This window comes from Ovis canadensis, chromosome 2, assembly GCF_042477335.2.
Source record: "Ovis canadensis isolate MfBH-ARS-UI-01 breed Bighorn chromosome 2, ARS-UI_OviCan_v2, whole genome shotgun sequence".
NCBI classification, from domain to species: Eukaryota; Metazoa; Chordata; class Mammalia; order Artiodactyla; family Bovidae; genus Ovis; species Ovis canadensis.
In genome coordinates this window covers 75,432,732-75,453,807 of record NC_091246.1, presented here as the reverse complement: position 1 = coordinate 75,453,807, position 21,076 = coordinate 75,432,732, and the positions used below count along the sequence as shown (strand labels likewise).

At 38.0% G+C, this 21,076-nt stretch overlaps 1 protein-coding gene across 2 annotated transcripts in view; it reads right to left on the bottom strand.

Annotated features, from left to right (window-relative positions):
* The window catches only part of KDM4C (lysine demethylase 4C), a 404,611-nt gene that overhangs the window by 118,130 nt on the left and 265,405 nt on the right, over positions 1-21,076 (bottom strand). For both annotated transcript variants that reach the window (XM_069574114.1, XM_069574115.1), the window contains 2 exons: positions 7,537-7,592; positions 4,657-4,765 (listed from right to left, as the gene is read on the bottom strand). In XM_069574114.1, coding sequence (XP_069430215.1) covers positions 4,657-4,765; positions 7,537-7,592 — 165 coding nt within the window. The remainder of the gene's footprint in view (positions 1-4,656; positions 4,766-7,536; positions 7,593-21,076) is intronic.

The window sequence follows — 21,076 nt, the reverse complement described above, 5'->3', positions numbered from 1 at the left end:
ATAGAGAGTAAGTAAAATGTTGCTGCCTTTTTATTCATTTCATGAATATTTATTCAGTAACTACCATATGTATGCACATACACACACACACACCACAAAATTTTAATCTATGATACTTGATTAGTAACCAAGGTTGTTCTCACTGTTATATTTAAAATGGATGACCAACAGGGACTTAATCCATAGCACATGGGACTCTGCTCTATGTTATGTGCTAGCCTAGATGGAAGGGAGATTTGGGAGAAAATGGATACATGTATGTTTATGGCTGAGTCCCTTCACTGTTCACCTGAAATGACCCAGATAACCCCAATGGTATGGTCGCTCACCTAGAGCCAGACATCCTGAAGTGTGAAGTCAAGTGGGCCTTAGGAAACATTACTACAAACAAAGCTAGTGGAGGTGATGGAATTCCAGCTGAGCTATTTCAAAGTGTAAAAGATGATGCTGTTAAAATTCTGCACTCAATATGCCAACAAATTTAGAAAATTCAGCAGTGCCCACAGGACTGGAAAAGGTCAGTTTTCACTCCAATCCCAAAGAAAGGCAATGGCAAAGAGTGTTCAAACTACTGTACAATTGCTCTCATTTCATATGCTAGCAAGGCAATGCTCAACCTCCTTCAAGCTAGGCTTTAACAGTATATGAATTAAGAAACACCAGATGTACAAGCTAAATTTAGAAAAGGCAGAAGAACCAGAGATTAAATTACCAACATTCGTTGGATCGTAGAAAAAGCAAGGGGATTCTCGAAAAACATCTATTTCTGTTTCATTGACTATACTAAAGCCTTTGACTGTGTAGATCACAAAAAACTGTGGAAAATTCTTAAAGAAATGGGAATACCAGACCACCTTACCAGTCTCCTAAGAAACCTGTATTAAGCAGCAACAGTTAGAACCAAACATGGAATAACAAACTTGTTCAAAATTGGGAAAGGGGTACATCAAGGCTATATACTGTTACTCTGCTTATTTAACTTCTACGCAAAATATATCATGTGAAATGCTGGGCTGGATGACTCATTTCCAAAGAGCCAACTCACTGGAAACGACCTTGACTCTGGGAAAGGTTGCAAGTAGGAGAAGAGGAGGGTGACAAGAAGGTAAGGGGTGACAGGATAAGACTCAACGAACATGAGTTTGAGCAAACTCCGGGACATAGTGAAGGACAGGAAAGCCAGGCATGGTGTAGACCATGGGGTCACAAAGAGCTGGACATGACCTGGAGACTGAACAGCAATAACAATCACAACATTGTTAATTGGCTATAACCCAATTCAAAATAAAAAGTTTAAAGTTTGGGGAGGGGAAAGCAATCAAGGTTGCTCATTTTCTGTAAGAACTGCTGCTGCAGTTCAGTCACTTCAGTTGTGCCCGACTCTGTGTAACCCCATAGACAGCAGCCCACCAGGCTCCTCTGTCCACGGGATTCCCTAGGCAAGAATACTGGAGTGGGTTGCCATTTCCTTCTTCGTCTATAAGAACAGGTAAAGTTAAAATACTAAACTGGATCATAAAATTAATAATTGTACAGTAGCAAATATACATATATGTTGCCAAATGTTACTGCATTATTCACAAGCCAAAAAAAAAAAAAAACCTCTAGGGATGCTTTTTAAAAGCAATTCAGAATTTCTATTTTGCCAGACTGCCACTTACTTCTTTCAACAAAGATATTATCTTCCTGAAAATGACAAAAATTTTCTCATCATGTGTATGCCTTCTCTGTGGACCAGGAGGTTCTCATATGGGGGTGATTTTACCTCCCAGGATATAGCTGGCATTGCTTACTTTCTTTCCAGTTTTGTTGAGAAGTAACTGACATACATCACTGTATAAGTTTAAGGCATACTGCATGATGGTTTGATTTACATATATTATGAATGAATACCACAGTATGTCTAGTTAACATCCATCTTCCCATATAGATACAACAAAAAGAAATTTAAGAAGGGAAAAAATTATTCCTGTGATGAGAACTCATGGGATTTACTCTCTTAGGAACTTTCCTACACAATACACAGCAGTCTCAGCTATAGTCATGATGTTGTCCATTACATCCACAGTAATTACTTACCTTATAACTAGAAGTTTATACCTTTTGGCTTCACCTGTTTGGTCAGGGATGCTGCGATCTATGATACACATGACAGCCATCTACAACAATTAATTTACCTAAAAGATCAACAGAGCCAAAGCCAAAACAAGCCCAGTCTAGACTATGAGATGATAGAAGACAGGAATAAAGTCTTACTCAAAAATGTACCCCAAGTATTTGGTAAGGTCAGGTAATAACTGTTTGGTGAAATACACAGACACAAACATCTAATTCCTATCCCTACTCCCTCATCTGCGTGAATAAGAAAAGAAGATGAACAATTTAGCATCCAGAAAAGGGCTGGCTATAGCTCCAGAAAAAAAGGGAAACAGACACGAGCAGACACACATACATTCACTAAACAGACATAGTAAAATACTCCATCTAGACTTAGGTCAGCTGAGACGAAATACTACATGAAACTACTGCTCCTACTTCTGGCTGGATGCACACTTATTCGATTAATTAAACTTCAAAAGAATATGCAACATACACAGTCAAGGTGGCAACCTTTGCCATTTTTGGAGGCCATCATCAGATTTCAGATTTCTAGATACAGTTTCTTGGCTGGCACTGAAATGATCCATGCTGGCCCTCCCTGTTGTTCCATTAAAACCCCTCTGAGACTGGTATTGGTGAAAACAGATCACTAAGGACGATCTGTAGAGAAGAGTAGCCAGTACACAAGTCCTTAAAGGGAAGCATCAAGAGCAGTGACCACTTATTCCAAGGGGCCTTAATGTGATAACAGAAACCATCTTTTAGGAAAGAGACCCAAAGGTGGGTGTTAAATGCAGTGTTGGAATTTCTACGAATACATATTACTTGTAAATAAAAAAAATTAAAATGTAAGACATTTGTTATTATTTGTCACACTAAGCATTACGTTTTATAGTATGTAATGAACTCAACATTTTTCTTTATAACCTGCCTTACAATCCTAATTCTGGCAATTTTTTGTTTATTTCTTTCTTATTGGTAGGTTGTTTTTCCTCCAATGAAAGATATTTTTTATAATTTTTAATGGACAAAACTAATGCCTTCTGTCCTAATCATAAAGACCTAAACAATATCCATAGATATAATATGTATCAATTGAATAATGAAAACAAGTTTATATAAGTAAAAAGCAATAGAAGAAAAGCAGTTTGCACATAAAATGTAATGTGATATAGGATTTATTGTATTTTTTCTGTACCAATTTTCACCCTTTGGGGTGTTAAAATTTTTGCATTCAAACTGCACTTATAAACAAAGTATCAGCACAGTAAGACAAAAGAGAGGACAAATTAAGGCTACATATGAGATTTCTTGAAATCAAGCAGAAACACAGCAGTTGGCACAGTCACAGAAGACACTACTTCTGCCTCTCTCTCATGGCAAGGTTAGTTTTTCTTTTTAAACTGGTGATCAAGATATAAGGTTGTAAACATTTTCCTTTCGAAGTTCATGAGCTGAACAACCTTACTCTCTTCTGATAGTCACCATCAACTTTGAAGGGCCATTTAAATGTCCCGGTTATTTCCATCTCATTCTCAAAACTTCCATTACCACACTCTGATCATGCTGGCAGATGATCTCATACCTGCCAACAGCAATCATCGGGCATGGAAAGGGCCACATATTTTCTAGCTATGTGAAATTCTTAATGGAGCTACAGTGGAAAATAACAAGGTTCGCTGAAAGACAGTAGAATAGAGTCTAAGTTCCTGAGACAGAAGTCCAGAGACAAAACACACTGCTACGCAGTGGTGGAGAGGCACAGCTCAGTGTCGGAAACAGTGGGAAGACCCCAACCAGAAGTAACAGGGACTAAAGAAGCTGCAGGGTATTAAGTCCACTTGTAAGACACGCTTCAGCATCTGAAAGTCATGCAATTTACCTGTAGGAAAAATTCTCATTAAATATTTAATATTAAGAGCCTGAACTAGTAATCTGTTGGCTCACAATTTAACAGAACTCCAAGATAACTTTAGTGTGGGGGACATTAAAGGCCTACCTTTCCATGAAAAAAGAGAAAAACAAAACAAAAACAATCTAACAAAGAGAAACAATGAGAAGATAACCAGCCAGAGAGTTGAGCAATTTAAATGAACTTTATCTGTTGGTGAGAAAATCCCTCGGGAATAATCAAATTTTCTCTGCAAGTCTCTTCTTGGTGAAGAGATGATGAAATCAAGTTAGACTCATTTTTTTAAGTCAAGGCCAACCAAAGACAGGCAAGAGACAGAAACACTAAGCAATTCAAACAGAGATATTTGGATAATTTGGGTCAGTTACTAACAAACTTCATCGAAAGCCCTGAGATTGAAAAGTCACATTAATTCATGAAATGCAGTATTCCTTTGCCTCACTGAAGACATAATTCGTAGAAAGCTATATACATACTTACAATACAACAGAAAAAGAATACGTACAGCTAAGTAATTTAGGCTAAAAGGATAAAACATGTAGAATAATTCAATGAAGCTAAGAAAAAAGTATGTGCGTGAATAGACATATTCAGAACTTGAAATTAACACTAACTTATGAGGAAAAAAAAGTATTGGCACTCACCAATTTTAACCTCTGTAAAGGTATTCTGCCTACATCTATCTGTGTCCTTTCTGGGACATTAGTAAACCGGACTTCTGGGACTGCAACGGCGCACATGACATGGGCCCACCTACAGGAAACGAGACAGAAATGTAAACAAATGTTCCCTAAACTTAATACAGCCTGCACTTCACCAGGAGGTGACAATTCACATGCATGGGAAACACACAGATGAGAAAGCAAGCCCAGAGCACCTATGTCCATCACAAACAGACTCTCTGAATTTTAAAGCTATTGGAAGACAGGGAAAGAGACACAGATGTGTATAACGGACTTTCGGACTCAGAGGGAGAGGGAGAGGGTGGGATGATTTGGGAGAATGACATTCTAACATGTATACTATCATGTGAATTGAACCGCCAGTCTATGTCTGACGCAGGATGCAGCATGCTTGGGGCTGGTGCATGGGGATGACCCAGAAAGATGTTATGGGGAGGGAGGTGGGAGGGGGGTTCATGTTTGGGAATGCATGTAAGAATTAAAGATTTTAAAATTTAAAAAATAAAAAACTAAAAAAAATAAAAAATAAAAAATAAAGCTATTGGATGACACCTGGATAGATTCAGTGCCACACCTGCCCACCACGGTGACAAGAAGAACTAGGTGAAGACCAAAGAATTACTATCATCGTATTTATACGTTTCTACATGTGACCTGAAAAATACTGAGATGCATGTCTGCTATTTCACTTGACATGAATTATAGAAGTGTTTAATATACTTAAGATAATTAATATGTGGCAAAAGATTAGTTCAATTAATAAAAGGTATGAAAATGAAATGAGTATATCACATAATCTTTTTACGTAATTCTGATGTCATGAAGCAAACCAGAACAAACAGCAAAAATTCTCTAGAAGAATTAATACAGATTAAGTCTTTCATTAAATTGTTTCTTATTGCAATCCTACTATAATCACAGGAACCAAGAGATAAGGGGAAATGAAATTTAACTTGTTCCCTTGTTTCCTACTAAAACCCTTGTGCCCAGTTCAGTTCAGTTGCTCAGTCATGTCCGACTCTTTGCAACCCCATGGACTAGCATACCAGGCTTCCCTGTCCATCACCAACTCCTGGAGGTTACTCAAAACCTTGTGTATCTTCTTTCAAATTCTGAATCACTCCAGAAAAATGACAATGTCCTCACTAACACTATTACGTTTCTCATAAATCTTATGCCTCAAACAAACATAAAGACTCGAGTTTAAAGAGATTTTGAAAGAATTATCAAATCTGTCAACTTATTTTTAAGTCAAAGCATGTTATTTCACTCAAATAACATAAGACTCCATCCTGCTTTTAAGACCATTAGGAGAGAGAATAAGCATCAATCCCAACAGGGCACTCTTTCATATCTAAATAAATGCTATAATTTAGAGTAAACATTTCTTCTTTTTGTCCTAGTCCAAGGGAAGGAAGAGAAGTCCTTACTGCCTCCATCTTTGCAGGAACTGCCTAAATCATCTGGCAGTCTGCACCACTCATGGAACAGTCCCAGAACCAGTCAATAGTTTTTAGCATAGTGTCAATCACATTAACTAAGACTAAGAGATGAACCTCCAAAATTGAGCAAACACAGTCTCTTAGACTAAACTTTACCAACATAGAAATGATGAATGCTTTTATTCTCCCTTATAATCGGTCAGAAACATGTCTGCATGCACATGATTACATGACATTAAATTACTCCAGGAGTCTCAACTCCAGTGTCCATGGGGCCAGGCAGGATGAAACCAAAAACATATACCGGTAAAGCATGGTAACCTAGAGAAGGTCTACTCTCTTTAGGCCAAGTTCTCATCCTAACTGGTTATTGTCATATAAAGATGCACAATCATTTATCCAGTAAAGATGAAAACCTGGATTTTTATATAACTCTCAACTTTTAAAATCTGAATTAAATTCATAAAATGGTGTCAAATAAAACATATCTTGGGGCTGGATGTGGCTCCCAACTGCCATAATACAACCTATACCTAAATCATTTCTACAAGTTTCTAATTTATAGGAACCTATAATTTGCTTTGGCCCCATCTTAAATGATTAAATTGGGTCATAAAGATAAAATTCAAGCAAAAATACATTTTAGCTGCTGCCATAGAAACATTACCCATCTTTTTTGTTCACTTATGAGTCTCTTCATATTTTCCAACTGTCCCCTTTAAACTGTAAAATCGATCTTTTCTCCCTGTGTTTCTATTTTAGAATATACACTTTCTTGTTAATTTACTGGTGTTAAAAGTAAATGGTTTTGTTCTAATACTATGATTATAATTGATTTTACTTATCTGAAGATAACAGATTTCACTGTTTTCAGGCATATTCTGCTTTTATTACAACAACAGCATTCATCAAATTAAAAACAAGAATTAAAATGGCACGAGAATACGGGCTGTCTTCAAGCTCTGTTAGTGAAAGAGGGGTTACTCCTTATGATGTCAAACACAGAACAGACGCAGACTGAGAACACCTTTCCCCAGCAGAGGTGAATGTGCTGTCAGTAATGGTTTCTGGAAACATGTACAAAATCTCTACCTTGCACCTGAACAGCAAGAGCTGTGGAAGAGGGTGGGAGGCATGTTCAAGGAGAAGGGGACATATGTATACTTATGGTTGACTTATGCTGTTTTATGGCAGAAACCAACACAACATTGTAAAGCAATTATCCTCCAATTTAAAATTATTTTAAAAAGATCAAATATTTTAACTTATTAATAAAAACAAAGCTGTGGAACAAATGTGTACAACAATGAGAAGCAAAGCACGCTATAAACCAAGAAGTTCAACACTCAACAGAGGAGAAGGAAATGATGAAATTCCACACAGTTAACGCACTACTTACTTATTGTTCTTAGTTTCCTTAAGAGCACCCCCTCTCAAATTGCAGAGACAGCACTCCTAGGGCAGAAACAAATGTCACACAATTATTACAGTCATGTAATAAAAGTCAGCACTATTTATCTAAATATCCCCATACAGTCTATTTTTTTATTTTAAATTAAAACTATCAGGAACTTCATGAAGGACTATCTCTTAACAGTTCAAGAGAGATGGGAAGGTGAGAGACACCCGAAAGTGTTCTGGGTGTGTGCATCTCCTGGAGGGAACTGTCATTATCCTTGCATCAAGAACACCACTGCTGGGGGAACCTGTGTCACAAAAACTGGTGTGTGGAGAGGTAGGGACTAGAATTCCACAACAGAGGCACACACATACAACTCGGTTCCCTTGAGTTCTAGGAATCCATTCCTGTATACAGGATGGCTGAAAACGGAGTAATGGCAGGCTTTGTTCTAATACAGGGATAAGCAGGAAGCTCTTTATAAGAACACTCTTCACAAAAGTATCACTTGGGTCTTTCTACAGGCAAGTAGTGTTGGAAAAATTATTCTGATAAATGCTGGCTTTCCAGAAAAACAGAAAACAGTGCCGTAAAATGTATTCCTTTATCTTCCCCACAATGACTATATTTTTGGCACTTTAAAAAGTAACCGCATTTATGTATTTATTTTGGGCTGCACTGGGTCTTTACTGTGGCGAGCTAGGGCTACTCTCTAGTTGTGGTGCAACTCTTCTCACTACTGTGGCTTCTCTCGTTGCGGAACACGGGTCTAGGCCATGCTGGCCTCAGTGGTTACTGCAGGTGGGCTCAGTAGTCGCAGCTACTGGGCTCTAGCACACAGGCTCAACAGTCGTGGCACACATGCTTAATTGCTCTGTGTCATGTGGGATCTTCCTAGACCAGCTATCGAACTGAATTGGGAGGTGGACTCTTTACCACTGAGCTACCAGGGAAAGCCCTCTATGTTTGGCATTTTTATGTGTCTTAGATTGGCATATACTTTTCACTCCAAGATGACCCCCTTTACATAATAAAGATATACTTATCACTTCTCATTACAATTTTATGAAAAACTCCATAAGAAAACATGGCCAAAGAGTAATGCAATGACTTCTGTTAGCCTAGAATTTTTAACTAAATATCTAAGCAACTTTTTTATTTTCAACCTCAAGCTTGTACTCCCAGTTTACTGCACTAGTATCTTTTTTTCAATAGTTACAGGTTATTTGGTGGGTTTTTTTTTTCTTCAAGCTGTCTATATAAAATTTCTTTATCTATTCTCCCAGGTGATCTCCCTTAAATGATTTTGACAGCTTTGCCCAAGCTTGTGAAGATTAGATCCCTCTAACTTATCTAATAATAATGGGGTGTCAAACTCTGCAGAATTTATTTTTCTGAGAATAACACCAAAACTACTGAGGAGGATCAACATATCTACAGAACTCTTAATAGGGAGCAAAAAAAAAAACCAAAAAGAAAATACCAGAAATGTTCAATGGTTTTATTTGTCTGGGAAGTCTCTACACATTGATTTAAAATTTCCCCGGTGATTATTAAAGGCTCACAGTAGCAAAAGGTCCACAGTAGCTGCCCTGTGGACATCCATTTGATTACATCACAAACCCAGCTCAAGAACTTAATGGGGAACATTCTTTAGTGCAAAGCCATATTCCAGGGGCCTTTCAAAGAACTGGTTTTGATGAAACACACAATGAAAGGAAAATTTCACACTCAAAATATTGAAAATGAAAAATAGAGCAATTTGAATTATTCAATAACATCCAAATTATTCAGTAACTATTTCATAAAATGTTTTTGACTTTCAGTATTTTTCCAGTAATTTAACACACTTTCTACAGAGACAAAATGAAAATAAAACAAAACACAAGGTCAGATACTTTCATTCAATATAAAAAGATGTGAGTATGAAGTGGGAATGTGGGAAAGGAGAGCTATAGACTGTGAGGAGTACAGACACTGAGAGAATTAGCTGTCTGATTAATGAAATTAGTAGTGAGAAGAAGCCTAAAGGGAAGAGGTGGCAGAGGTAAAAACAGCAAAGCAGCATGGAGGCTGCTCCATGCACCTGATCAGGATCACGAACAGGTCCATGTGCTGCAGAGAAGACTACAACAGGAAGAACACCCTGTAAAGTGGAACCTGCAGACGCAAGATGTTAAGTGGAGTGGAGAAGACTCTCACCTGCCACAACATGAAGCTTGTTCTTTCGATACCTCCCTCTCACAAAATCTAATGGACAATTCAAAGTCCTTGGTTCGCCTAACCTCCTGGCTGCATTCAACATAACTGATTGTGCCTAAAACAGCTTCTTCCTGTGGTTTCTATAACCGGACAGTCTCCTCATTGTCCTCCATCTCAAGCTGATCCTTAGCTTTCTTTTACAGGCATCTTTTTCACACTCCTTAAACACTGTAATTTCTGTAGCAGGGCCTATTCACACCTCTCTCCATACCTGTTTGCTGGGCATCTGACGCACTACCTTCATGCTCAGAAGGTCACAGACTCAAACATTTAACTTCCGTCATGTCTGACAATCCACAGTAATCTCAAACATATGTGCAAGACTGAACTCATGTCTTCTTCCCAAACCTGTACTCCTTCACCTTCCCAGCCATTCTAGCTCAGGTTAGAAGGTATAATCTTCCTCTCATCTGAGACTGAATCAATTGAATTCTGTAAATCCCACCTTCTATGAGTTTCCCTCTAAACTGAACACATCCTTGACATTTCAGCGTAAATGCTGACTCCTCCAGGAGTGATCTCCTAATCCCCTGCTCAGTTACTTCCCTCTTGTTACTCTTGTTAACTATTTGTTGAATTCCTTCTCCTGTCTTCACTAAACTGTTAGCTCAGTGAGTGCTGGCAGAAATTCCTTAGGTGACTCTTTATAACGACACCCAATAGAAAGAGCACCCTCCATAGGAATTTGTTAAATAAACAAGAAAATACGCCAAAATAGGCAGAGTGAAAATCCTGAAAATCATCAAAGCATCACAAAACTGCAAAGATTGTGTTCGCATACTTGTGGGAGTACTAAGGAAAGAAAACTTCAGGCTCCAGTGCCTTAACATGGAGTTAAGAAACAGTGATTCGACATAGAGTTATTCTCGCCATGATTTGCTTGAGTAGAAATCATATTTCTTAGTGAAGGACAAAAAAAAAAATCTGTGGCCAAGTAAAGCTATTTTGATCTACATGATAACATGGTTTCTGTTTAATTCACTTAATTTGAAAAAAATAAGTAGGAAAGAATAAAATCATGTTCACTTATACCATTTTTCTTTTTTTGACTGACTATACCTCACCTAGGTCAAACAAGCTGGTCTGGTAGAAACACAAAGATGTCAAACTGTCAAGTCATTCATTTGTAAATTAATTTGAACTAGGGTTTCACTGATACCTCAGTTGGTAAACAATTCACTTGCAAAGCAGGAAACCCAGGTTCAATCCCTGGGTCTGCAAGATCCACTGCAGAAGGGACCTGGGTTGGGAAGATCCCCTGCAGAGGGGAAAGGGTACTCACTCCAGTATTCTGGCCTAGAGAATTCTATGGACTATACTCCATGGGGTTGCAAAGAGTTGGATACCACTGAGTGACTTTCACTTTCACTTCGTTTACTACTATTTATTCAGCAAGTAGAGGTGATGGAATTCCAGTTGAGCTATTTCAAATACCAGATGATGATGCTCTGAAAGTGCTGCACTCAATGCCAGCAAATTTGGAAAACGCAGCAGTGGCCACAGGACTAGAAAAGGTCAGTTTTCATTCCAGTCCCAGAGAAAGGCAATGCCAAAGAATGCTCAAACTACCGCGCAATTGCACTCATCTCACACACTAGTAAAGTAATGCTCAAAATTCTCCAAGCCAGGCTTCAGCAATACGTGAACTGTGAACTTCCAGATGTTCAAGCTGGTTTTAGAAAAGGCACAGGAACCAGAGATCAAATTGCCAACATCCGCCAGATCATGGAAAAAGCAAGAGAGCTCCAGAGAAACATCTATTTCTGCTTTATTGACTATGCCAAAGCCTTCGACTGTGTGGATCACAATTAACTGGAGAATTCTTTAAGAGATGAGAATACCAGACCACCTGACCTGTCTCTTGAGAAACCTATATGCAGGACAGGAAGCAACAGTCAGAACTGGACTTGGAACAACAGACTGATTCCAAATAGGAAAACGAGTACGTCAAGGCTGTATATTGTCACCCTGCCTATTTAACTTCTATGCTGAGTACATCATGAGAAACGCTGGATTGGAAATAGCACAAGCTGGAATCAAGATTGCCGGGAAAAATATCAAGAACCTCAGATATGCAGATGACACCACCCTTATGGCAGAAAGTGAAGAGGAACTAAAAAGCCTCTTGATGAAAGTGAAAGAGGAGAGTGAAAAAGTTGGCTTAAAGCTCAACATTCAGAAAATGAAGATCATGGCATCTGGTCCCATCACTTCATGGGAAATAGATGGGGAAACAGTGGAAACAGTGTCAGACTTTATTTTGGGGGGCTCCAAAATCACTGCAGATGGTGACTGCAGCCATGAACTTAAAAGACGCTTACTTCTTGGAAGGAAAGTTATGACCAACCTAGATAGCATATTCAAAAGCAGAGACATTATTTTGCCAAAAAAGTTCCCTCTAGTCAAGGCTATGGTTTTTCCTGTGGTCATGTATGGATGTGAGAGTTGGACTATGAAGAAAGCTGAGTGCTGAAAAATTGATGCGTTTGAACTGTGGTGTTGGAGAAGACTCTTGAGAGTCCCTTGGACTGCAAGGAGATCCAACCAGTCCATTCTGAAGGAGATCAGCCCTGGGATTTCTTTGGAAGGAATGATGCTAAAGCTGAAACTCCAATACTTTGGCCACCTCACGCGAAGAGTTGACTCATTGGAAGACTCTGATGCTAGGAGGGATTGGGGGCAGGAGGAGAAGGGAACGACCGAGGATGAGATGGCTGGATGGCATCACTGACTCGATGGACGCGAGTCTGAGTGAACTCCAGGAGTTGGTGATGGACAGGGAGGCCTGGTGTGCTGAGATTCATGGGGTTGCAGAGTCGAACACGACTGAGCAACTCAACTGAAGTGAAGTGATTCTTCAGGTTTCTGCCAAAATATAATTTCCTCCAGGAAGGCTTCCTTGCTTCTCCTCGAAGAGCAGCCTTTGCCTATGTAAATAGCTCAGTAGAAGACAATATCAGACAGGTCAGTTTTTAACCTTTTCTTTGTTAAATAATACTTTATTGTCAGAAAAGAAAACTGGTCAGTCTAAAATTAAATAGGTTAACTGTTGCCTGAAAAGCAGCTCGAGTTTTCTTAAGAATCTGTACAATGTCTGATATACAGAAAGGTTGGCACTGACCAAATATACTAATTGTATTAAGTATTGAACATCTTCAAATGAAGTGAAAGAATTGAATGAGGAAGTAGGAAGTGATAGTGTCCATTATGAAATTAAGTCAGTGAATTGGTATCAATAATGAAAGGCTTCCATTAAAAGAATGGAGACGATATTAAAGGCCTGATTCATTTCAAAAAACATGCCAGAAACCATGCACTTTCAGTTCAATTCAGTTATTCAGTCGTGTCTGACTCTGCGACCTCATGAATCGCAGCACGCCAGGCCTCCCTGTTCATCACCAACTCCCACAGTTTACTCAAACTCATGTCCATCGAGTCGGTGATGCCATCCAGCTTTCTCATCCTCGGTCGTCCCCTTCTCCTCTTGCCCTCAATCCCTCCCAGCATCAGTCTTTTCCAATGAGTCAACTCTTCGCATGAGGTGGCCAAAGTACTGGAGCTTCAGCTTTAGCATCATCCCTTCCAAAGAAATCCCAGGGCTGATCTCCTTTAGGATAGACTGGTTGGATCTCCTTGCAGTCCAAGGGACTCTCAAGAGTCTTCTCCAATACCACAGTTCTAAAGCATCAATTCTTCAGTGCTCAGTCTTCTTCATAGTCCAACTCTCACATCCATACATGACCACAGGAAAAACCATAGCCTTGAATAGAGGGAACATTTTTGGCAAAATAATGTCTCTGCTTTTGAATATGCTATCTAGGTTGGTCATAACTTTCCTTCCAAGAAGTAAGCGTCTTTTAAGTTCATGGCTGCAGTCACCATCTGCAGTGATTTTGGAGCCCCCCAAAATAAAGTCTGACACTGTTTCCACTGTTTCCCCATCTATTTCCCATGAAGTGATGGGACCTGATGCCATGATCTTCGTTTTCTGAATGTTGAGCTTTAAGCCAACTTTTTCACTCTCCTCTTTCACTTTCATCAAGAGGCTTTTTAGTTCCTCTTCACTTTCTGCCATAAGGGTGGTGTCATCTGCATATCTGAGGTTCTTGATATTTTTCCCGGCAATCTTGATTCCAGCTTGTGCTATTTCCAATCCAGCGTTTCTCATGATGTACTCTGCATAGAAGTTAAATAAGCAGGGTGACAATATACAGCTTTGACGTACTCGTTTTCCTATTTGGAATCAGTCTGTTGTTCCATGTCGAGTTCTGACTCTTGCTTCCTGACCTGCATATAGGTTTCTCAAGAGATAGGTCAGATGGTCTGGTATTCTCATCTCTTAAAGAATTCTCCACAGTTTATTGTGATCCACACAGTCAAAGGCTTTGGCATAGTCAATAAAGCAGAAATAGATGTTTCTCTGGAGCTCTCTTGCTTTTTCCATGATCTGGCGGATGTTGGCAATTTGATCTCTGGTTCCTGTGCCTTTTCTAAAACCAGCTTGAACATCTGGAAGTTCACGGTTCATGTATTGCTGAAGCCTGGCTTGGAGAATTTTGAGCATTACTTTACTAGTGTGTGAAATGAGTGCAATTGTGCGGTAGTTTGAGCATTCTTTGGCACTGCCTTTCTTTGGGACTGGAATGAAAACTGACCTTTTCTAGTCCTGTGGCCACTGCTGAGTTTTCCAAATTTGCTGGCATATTGAGTGCAGCGCTTTGTGGTTTTTTTGTTTTTTTTTTTTAGTTTATTTTTTTATTTTTTAAATTTTAAAATCTTTAATGCTTACATGCATTCCCAAACATGAACCTCCCTCCCACCTCCCTCCCCATAACATCTCTCTGGGTCATCCCCATGCACCAGCCCCAAGCATGCTGCATCCTGCGTCAGACATAGACTGGCAATTCAATTCTTGCATGATAGTATACATGTTAGAATGTCATTCTCCCCAATCATCCCACCCTCTCCCTCTCCCTCTGAGTCCAAAAGTCCGTTATACACATCTGTGTCTCTTTCCCTGTCTTGCATACAGGGTCGTCATTGCCATCTTCCTAAATTCCATATATATGTGTTAGTATACTGTATTGGTGTTTTTCTTTCTGGTTTACTTCACTCTGTATAATCGGCTCCAGTTTCATCCATCTCATCAGAACTGATTCAAATGAATTCTTTTTTACGGCTGAGTAATACTCCATTGTGTATATGTACCACAGCTTTCTTATCCATTCATCTGCTGATGGACATCTAGGTTGTTTCCATGTCCTGGCTATTATAAACAGTGCTGCGATGAACATTGGGGTACATGTGTCTCTTTCAATTCTGGTTTCCTCGGTGTGTATGCCCAGAAGTGGGATTGCTGAGTCATAAGGTAGTTCTATTTGCAATTTTTTAAGGAATCTCCACACTGTTCTCCATAGTGGCTGTACTAGTTTGCATTCCCACCAACAGTGTAGGAGGGTTCCCTTTTCTCCACACCCTCTCCAGCATTTATTGCTTGCAGATTTTTGGATCGCAGCCATTCTGACTGGCGTGAAGTGGTACCTCTTTGTGGTTTTGATTTGCATTTCTCTAATAATGAGTAATGTTGAGCATCTTTTCATGTGTTTGTTAGCCATCCGTATGTCTTTTTTGGAGAAATGTCTATTTAGTTCTTTGGCCCATTTTTTGATTGGGTCGTTTATTTTTCTGGAATTGAGCTGCAGAAGTTGCTTGTATATTTTTGAGATTAGTTGTTTGTCAGTTGCTTCATTTGCTATTATTTTCTCCCATTCAGAAGGCTGTCTTTTCACCTTGCTTATATTTTCCTTTGTTGTGCAGAAGCTTTTAATTTTAATTAGATCCCATTTGTTTATTTTTGCTTTTATTTCCAGAATTCTGGGAGGTGGATCATAGAGGATCCTGCTGTGATTTATGTCTGAGAGTGTTTTGCCTATGTTCTCCTCTAGGAGTTTTATGGTTTCTGATCTTACATTTAGATCTTTAATCCATTTTGAGTTTATTCAACATAGTTCTGGAAGTTTTGGCCACAGCAATCATGAGCAGAAAAAGAAATAAAAGGAATCCAAATTGGAAAAGAAGAAGTAAAACTCTCACTGTTTGCAGATGACATGATCCTCTACATGGAAAACCCTAAAGACTCCACCAGAAAATTACTAGAGCTCATCAATGAATATAGTAAAGTTGCAGGATATAAAATCAACACACAGAAATCCCTTGCATTCCTATACACGAATAATGAGAAAGTAGAAAAAGAAATTAAGGAAACAATTCCATTCACCATTGCAACGAAAAGAATAAAATACTTACGAATATATCTACCTAAAGAAACTAAAGACCTATATATAGAAAACTATAAAACACTGATGAAAGAAATCAAAGAGGACACTAATAGATGGAGAAATATACCATGTTCATGGATCGGAAGAATCAATATAGTGAAAATGAGTATACTACCCAAAGCAATTTACAAATTCAATGCAATCCCTATCAAGCTACCAGCCACATTTTTCACAGAACTAGAACAAATAATTTCAAGATTTGTATGGAAATACAAAAAACCTCGAATAGCCAAAGCAATCTTGAGAAAGAAGAATGGAACTGGAGGAATCAACTTGCCGGACTTCAGGCTCTACTACAAAGCCACAGTCATCAAGACAGTATGGTACTGGCACAAAGACAGACATATAGATCAATGGAACAAAATAGAAAGCCCAGAGATAAATCCACACACATATGGACACCTTATCTTTGACAAAGGAGGCAAGAATATATAATGGAGTAAAGACAATCTCTTTAACAAGTGGTGCTGGGAAAACTGGTCAACCACTTGTAAAAGAATGAAACTAGATCACTTCCTAACACAGCACACAAAAATAAACTCAAAATGGATTAAAGATCTAAATGTAAGATCAGAAACCATGAGTGCAGCGCTTTGACAGCATCATCTTTCAGGACTTGAAATAGCTCAACTGGAATTCCATCACTTCCACTAGCTTTGTTTGTAGTGATGCTTTCTAAGGTCCATTTGACTTCACATTCCAGGATGTCTGGCTCTAGGTGGGTCATCACACCATTGTGATTATCTTGGTTTTAAAGATCTTCTTTCTATAGTTCTTCTGTGTATTCTTGCCACCTCTTCTTTTTATCTTCTGCTTCTGTTACGTCCATACCATTTCTGTCCTTTATCGAGCCCATCTTTGCATGAAATGTTCCCTTGGTATCTCTAATTTTCTTGAAGAGATCTCTAGTCTTTCCCATTCTATTGCTTTCCTCTACTTCTTTGCATTGATCGCTGGGGAAGGCTTTCTTATCTCTTCTTGCTACTCTTTGGACTCTGTATTCAGATGCTTATATCTTTCCTTTTCTCCTTTGCTTTTCACTTCTCTTCTTTTCACAGCTATTTGTAAGGCCTCCCCAGACAGCCATTTTGCTTTTTTGCATTTCTTTTCCATGGGGATAGTGTTGATCCCTGTCTCCTGTACAATGTCCCGGACCTCTGTCCATAGTTCATCAGGCACTCTATCAGATCTAGTCTCTTAAATCTATTTCTCACTTCCAGTGTATAATCATAAGGGATTTGATTTAGATCATACCTGAGTGGTCTAGTGGCTTTCCCCACTTTATTCAATTTAAGTCTGAATTTGGCAATAAGGAGTTCATGATCTGAGCCACAGTCAGCTCCCAGTCTTGTTTTTGCTGACTCTACAGAGCTTCTCCATCTTTGGCTGCAAAGATGGAGAAGATAATCAATCTGCAAAGATCAGATAATCAATCTGATTTCGGTCTTGACCATCTGGTGATGTTCATGTGTATACATGTATTTTACTTCCCTTATTTAATAAGAACTTATTAAGTCACTAATTTCACAGGAAATTAAGAATCAAGAGATTGAATTACGTAGAATGATTTACACTTTTCTGTAAATAACCAGATATTTACTAACTTGGGCTTTGTATAACTACAAAGTTATTGCAACTAAATTCTGCCATAGGACAATATGTAATCAAATGGGTGTGGCTGTATCCCAATTACAATGTTATTTACAAAAGTAGGCAGTGAGCTGGACTGAATCCACAGGTTTTATTTTCCAGCCCCTAGTGTTAGTTACTCAAACGTGTGAGACTCTGCGACGCCCTGGATTGTAGACCACCAAGCTCCTCTATCCATGAAACTCCCCAGGGAAGAATACTGGTCTGGGTTGCCATTTTCTTCTCCAGGGGATCTTCCTTACCCAGAGATTGAACCCAGGTCTTCTGAATTGCAGTCAGGTTCTTCATCATCTGAGCCACCAGGGAAGCCCAACTAACAAAAACAGCAACTGAGTTTAAGCTCAGGCTTTCTTGACCAAATGTCCACACTCTTTTTCTCCAGTATCTTCTGCCCTATGTACAAGGCAAGGCACAAGACATCAAAGTAGAGAGCCAAAATAAACAGGAGAACTGTGCCTGCTCTGGGAAGCTCCCAACTGAGAAGGGAGAAGACCTGTTTGTACTCAACAAAACTGTGAAGAAAATAGAAGCAAAGGGCATAACCAACTCCCCATTTCCTCATTTCTATAAATAAGATTTCATTTTACTAATCACCTCAAAAGAACTCATATCATAAAACACCGTTATCAAGCAGCATATATTACATAATGATCTGTGTTCCCATTTGTTTTACTAACATAGCTAATAATAAAACTTTTCATTGGTATGAGAATAAATTGGTAAATTTATCTCCACTTCACCTTCAAAAATGATACCATTTTACACAAAAGCAACATTTTAGTCTGTGCCATCAACCTTCAGGCTAAACGAATCCGATTTAACTGAGAGGAAGAATAAACTAGAGAGGCAGCCACATCCTGGTGTTTAACAAAATGCAGATGGCCAAGGTTCAAATCATCGTTCTACCGTTTATTACTGGTATGACCTCTGGCTAGTTACTTACCGACTTCCTCTGCTTTAGATATTTCACCTATAAAAGAGGAAAAAATACTACTTCCCGAGATGAGTTAATAAATGTAACGCATTTCATAAACACACAACAGCAGTGGTCAACTATGTGAAAGGTTAATTGTGGTTCCAGTCTACTTAAATATAACATTGCCAGTAGATGATCTAGGTATAGCAATTTAGCAGGAAATGAAATATGTATCTGTCATTTTAATTCTCTTGCGATACAAAATGCAAGAAGAAGAACTGGAGAGAAAAGAAAACTCTCCATAACCCCAAATCCAGGCAGCTGCTCTAAACCAAAGAGAAATTTCCCAAAACTTTAAACGATGCCAACCCAGCTGTGGACGCCAGACAAATGCTAGAGTCCTTACAGTGCCCAGAATACAGACATTGTTGAAAGCAAGGTCCTGATCCCACCCTCCAAACACCTGACATCAGAGTGGACTGAATCAAACAAAAGCTAGAATACAGCTCAGACCCTACTCAGGTACAATCAGGTTGACTTCACCTCTACTTTAAAAATCTGACAAAGGGGCACCCTCTTTCGGGAAATAATATTAACTTCATTCGCGACAGACAAAATCTTCACCACACAATCAAAAAGAGTACAAAGTATACTAAAAGCAAGAAAATATAACATGACCAAGAAAGTAATCAATAAAATTAGAAGCAAGACAAACAAGGTATTAGAATTATTGGATAAGGTTGAAAAAGAGTCCAACACAACTTAGCAACTAAACAGCAGCAACAAAGAGAAAATAACAACCTATTCAATTTACTTATAATTGGATTCCAAGAAGAGGGAAACAAGAATAGATGAAAAAATACATATACTTGTAGAGATAATCAAGAACTTTCCAAAGCTGATAAAAGACATCCACAGAATCAAGATGACTAGAAAACTGTAAGCAGATGAAACATACCTAAATACTTAACAGTCAAAACTCTGAAAACCAAATATGAAGAACATATCTTAAAAGCAGAAGAAAAAAAAGACATATTCAGTAAACAAGTATATGAATTCCATCTGAAATCCAACCAGAAACATTGGCAGCAAATGGCAATGAAACAATATCCATAAAATATTCAAAGAAAAAAGCTGGCAAACTAGAATTCTATTTCCAGGGAAAATATCCTTTGAAAATAAAGATAAAAATAATCTTATAGAGACAAAAATCTAAGAGAATTTGTCTCCTAAGAATCCACACTCTACAACTGTTAAAAAAAAAAAATCTTCCGAATGAAGGAAAATGACACCAGGCTGAACCAGACGTGGCAGGAAGGAATGAAGAACACCTAAAATGGGCTAATATAAAATAAATTTATTTACAGACTTATACTCAAAAACAGAAGTTGTAAAAGAAATTGTAGGCAAAAATATTGATGAATTTAGGATAAATGGCTTGTTAACATAACATTTAAAAAAACAAAAGGCAGGTAGAAGAGATAAATTTTGACTGTATCAAAGTTTTAAAATTCTAAAGGATAAAATACTAAATAACATAAAACAATTTTAAAATTTCCAATATAAAACAAAGATTATTATCCAAAAAACAATTTTTAAAAATCTATACTTTTGAAAAACAGGCAAAAAATTCAAATAATCTTCATTGCCAATACATACACAAAAGATACCCAATTTTAAGAATAAGGAAATGAAAAATGAAATAATGAGCATTAGCCTCCGGTTTTTAAATCAGGAAGTCTAGTTTTGGGGGTATGTGAGTTGTAACAGTGGCTTTGGACAATAATTTGGCATTATCAATCAAAATTTTAAATGAACGTGAATTATGACAAGCAAGCTACCTTCTTGGAATCTACCTTAGGTAAACATTTATATCTATGCAGAAGTAGGAATGTACAATGACTACTATTTCATTTCTGTTCATAATAGAGAAAACAGTTACCTCTGGGAGGAGCTGGAATGGTCAGTTACTTAGATTTACTTGTAATGTCTGAATTTTTTTTTTTTTTAATTTTTTATTTTATTTTTTTTTGTAATGTCTGAATTTTTAAATTAGCTTCAGGTTTAAAATTTAAAAGTGATGAACAACATATGGCAAATCCAACAATAAGTTATTAAAAATTATATAATGTAATATCAAATGAAAACACTAAGACATTATTAAACTGTGACACCATTTGGGTCTCTTAAGAACAACAAAATACAGTATTAGTTTATGCACAGAATATATCTGAAAGGCTGAATGACAAAACAGTAGGAGTAGTTTTCTATTAACAATGAGATCTGAGACTTTGAGAGTGATGGGAATGGGAAACTTTCCTAACAATACTTACTTTTATATTAAAAAAAAAGCCCACAGATACACAAAGAAATT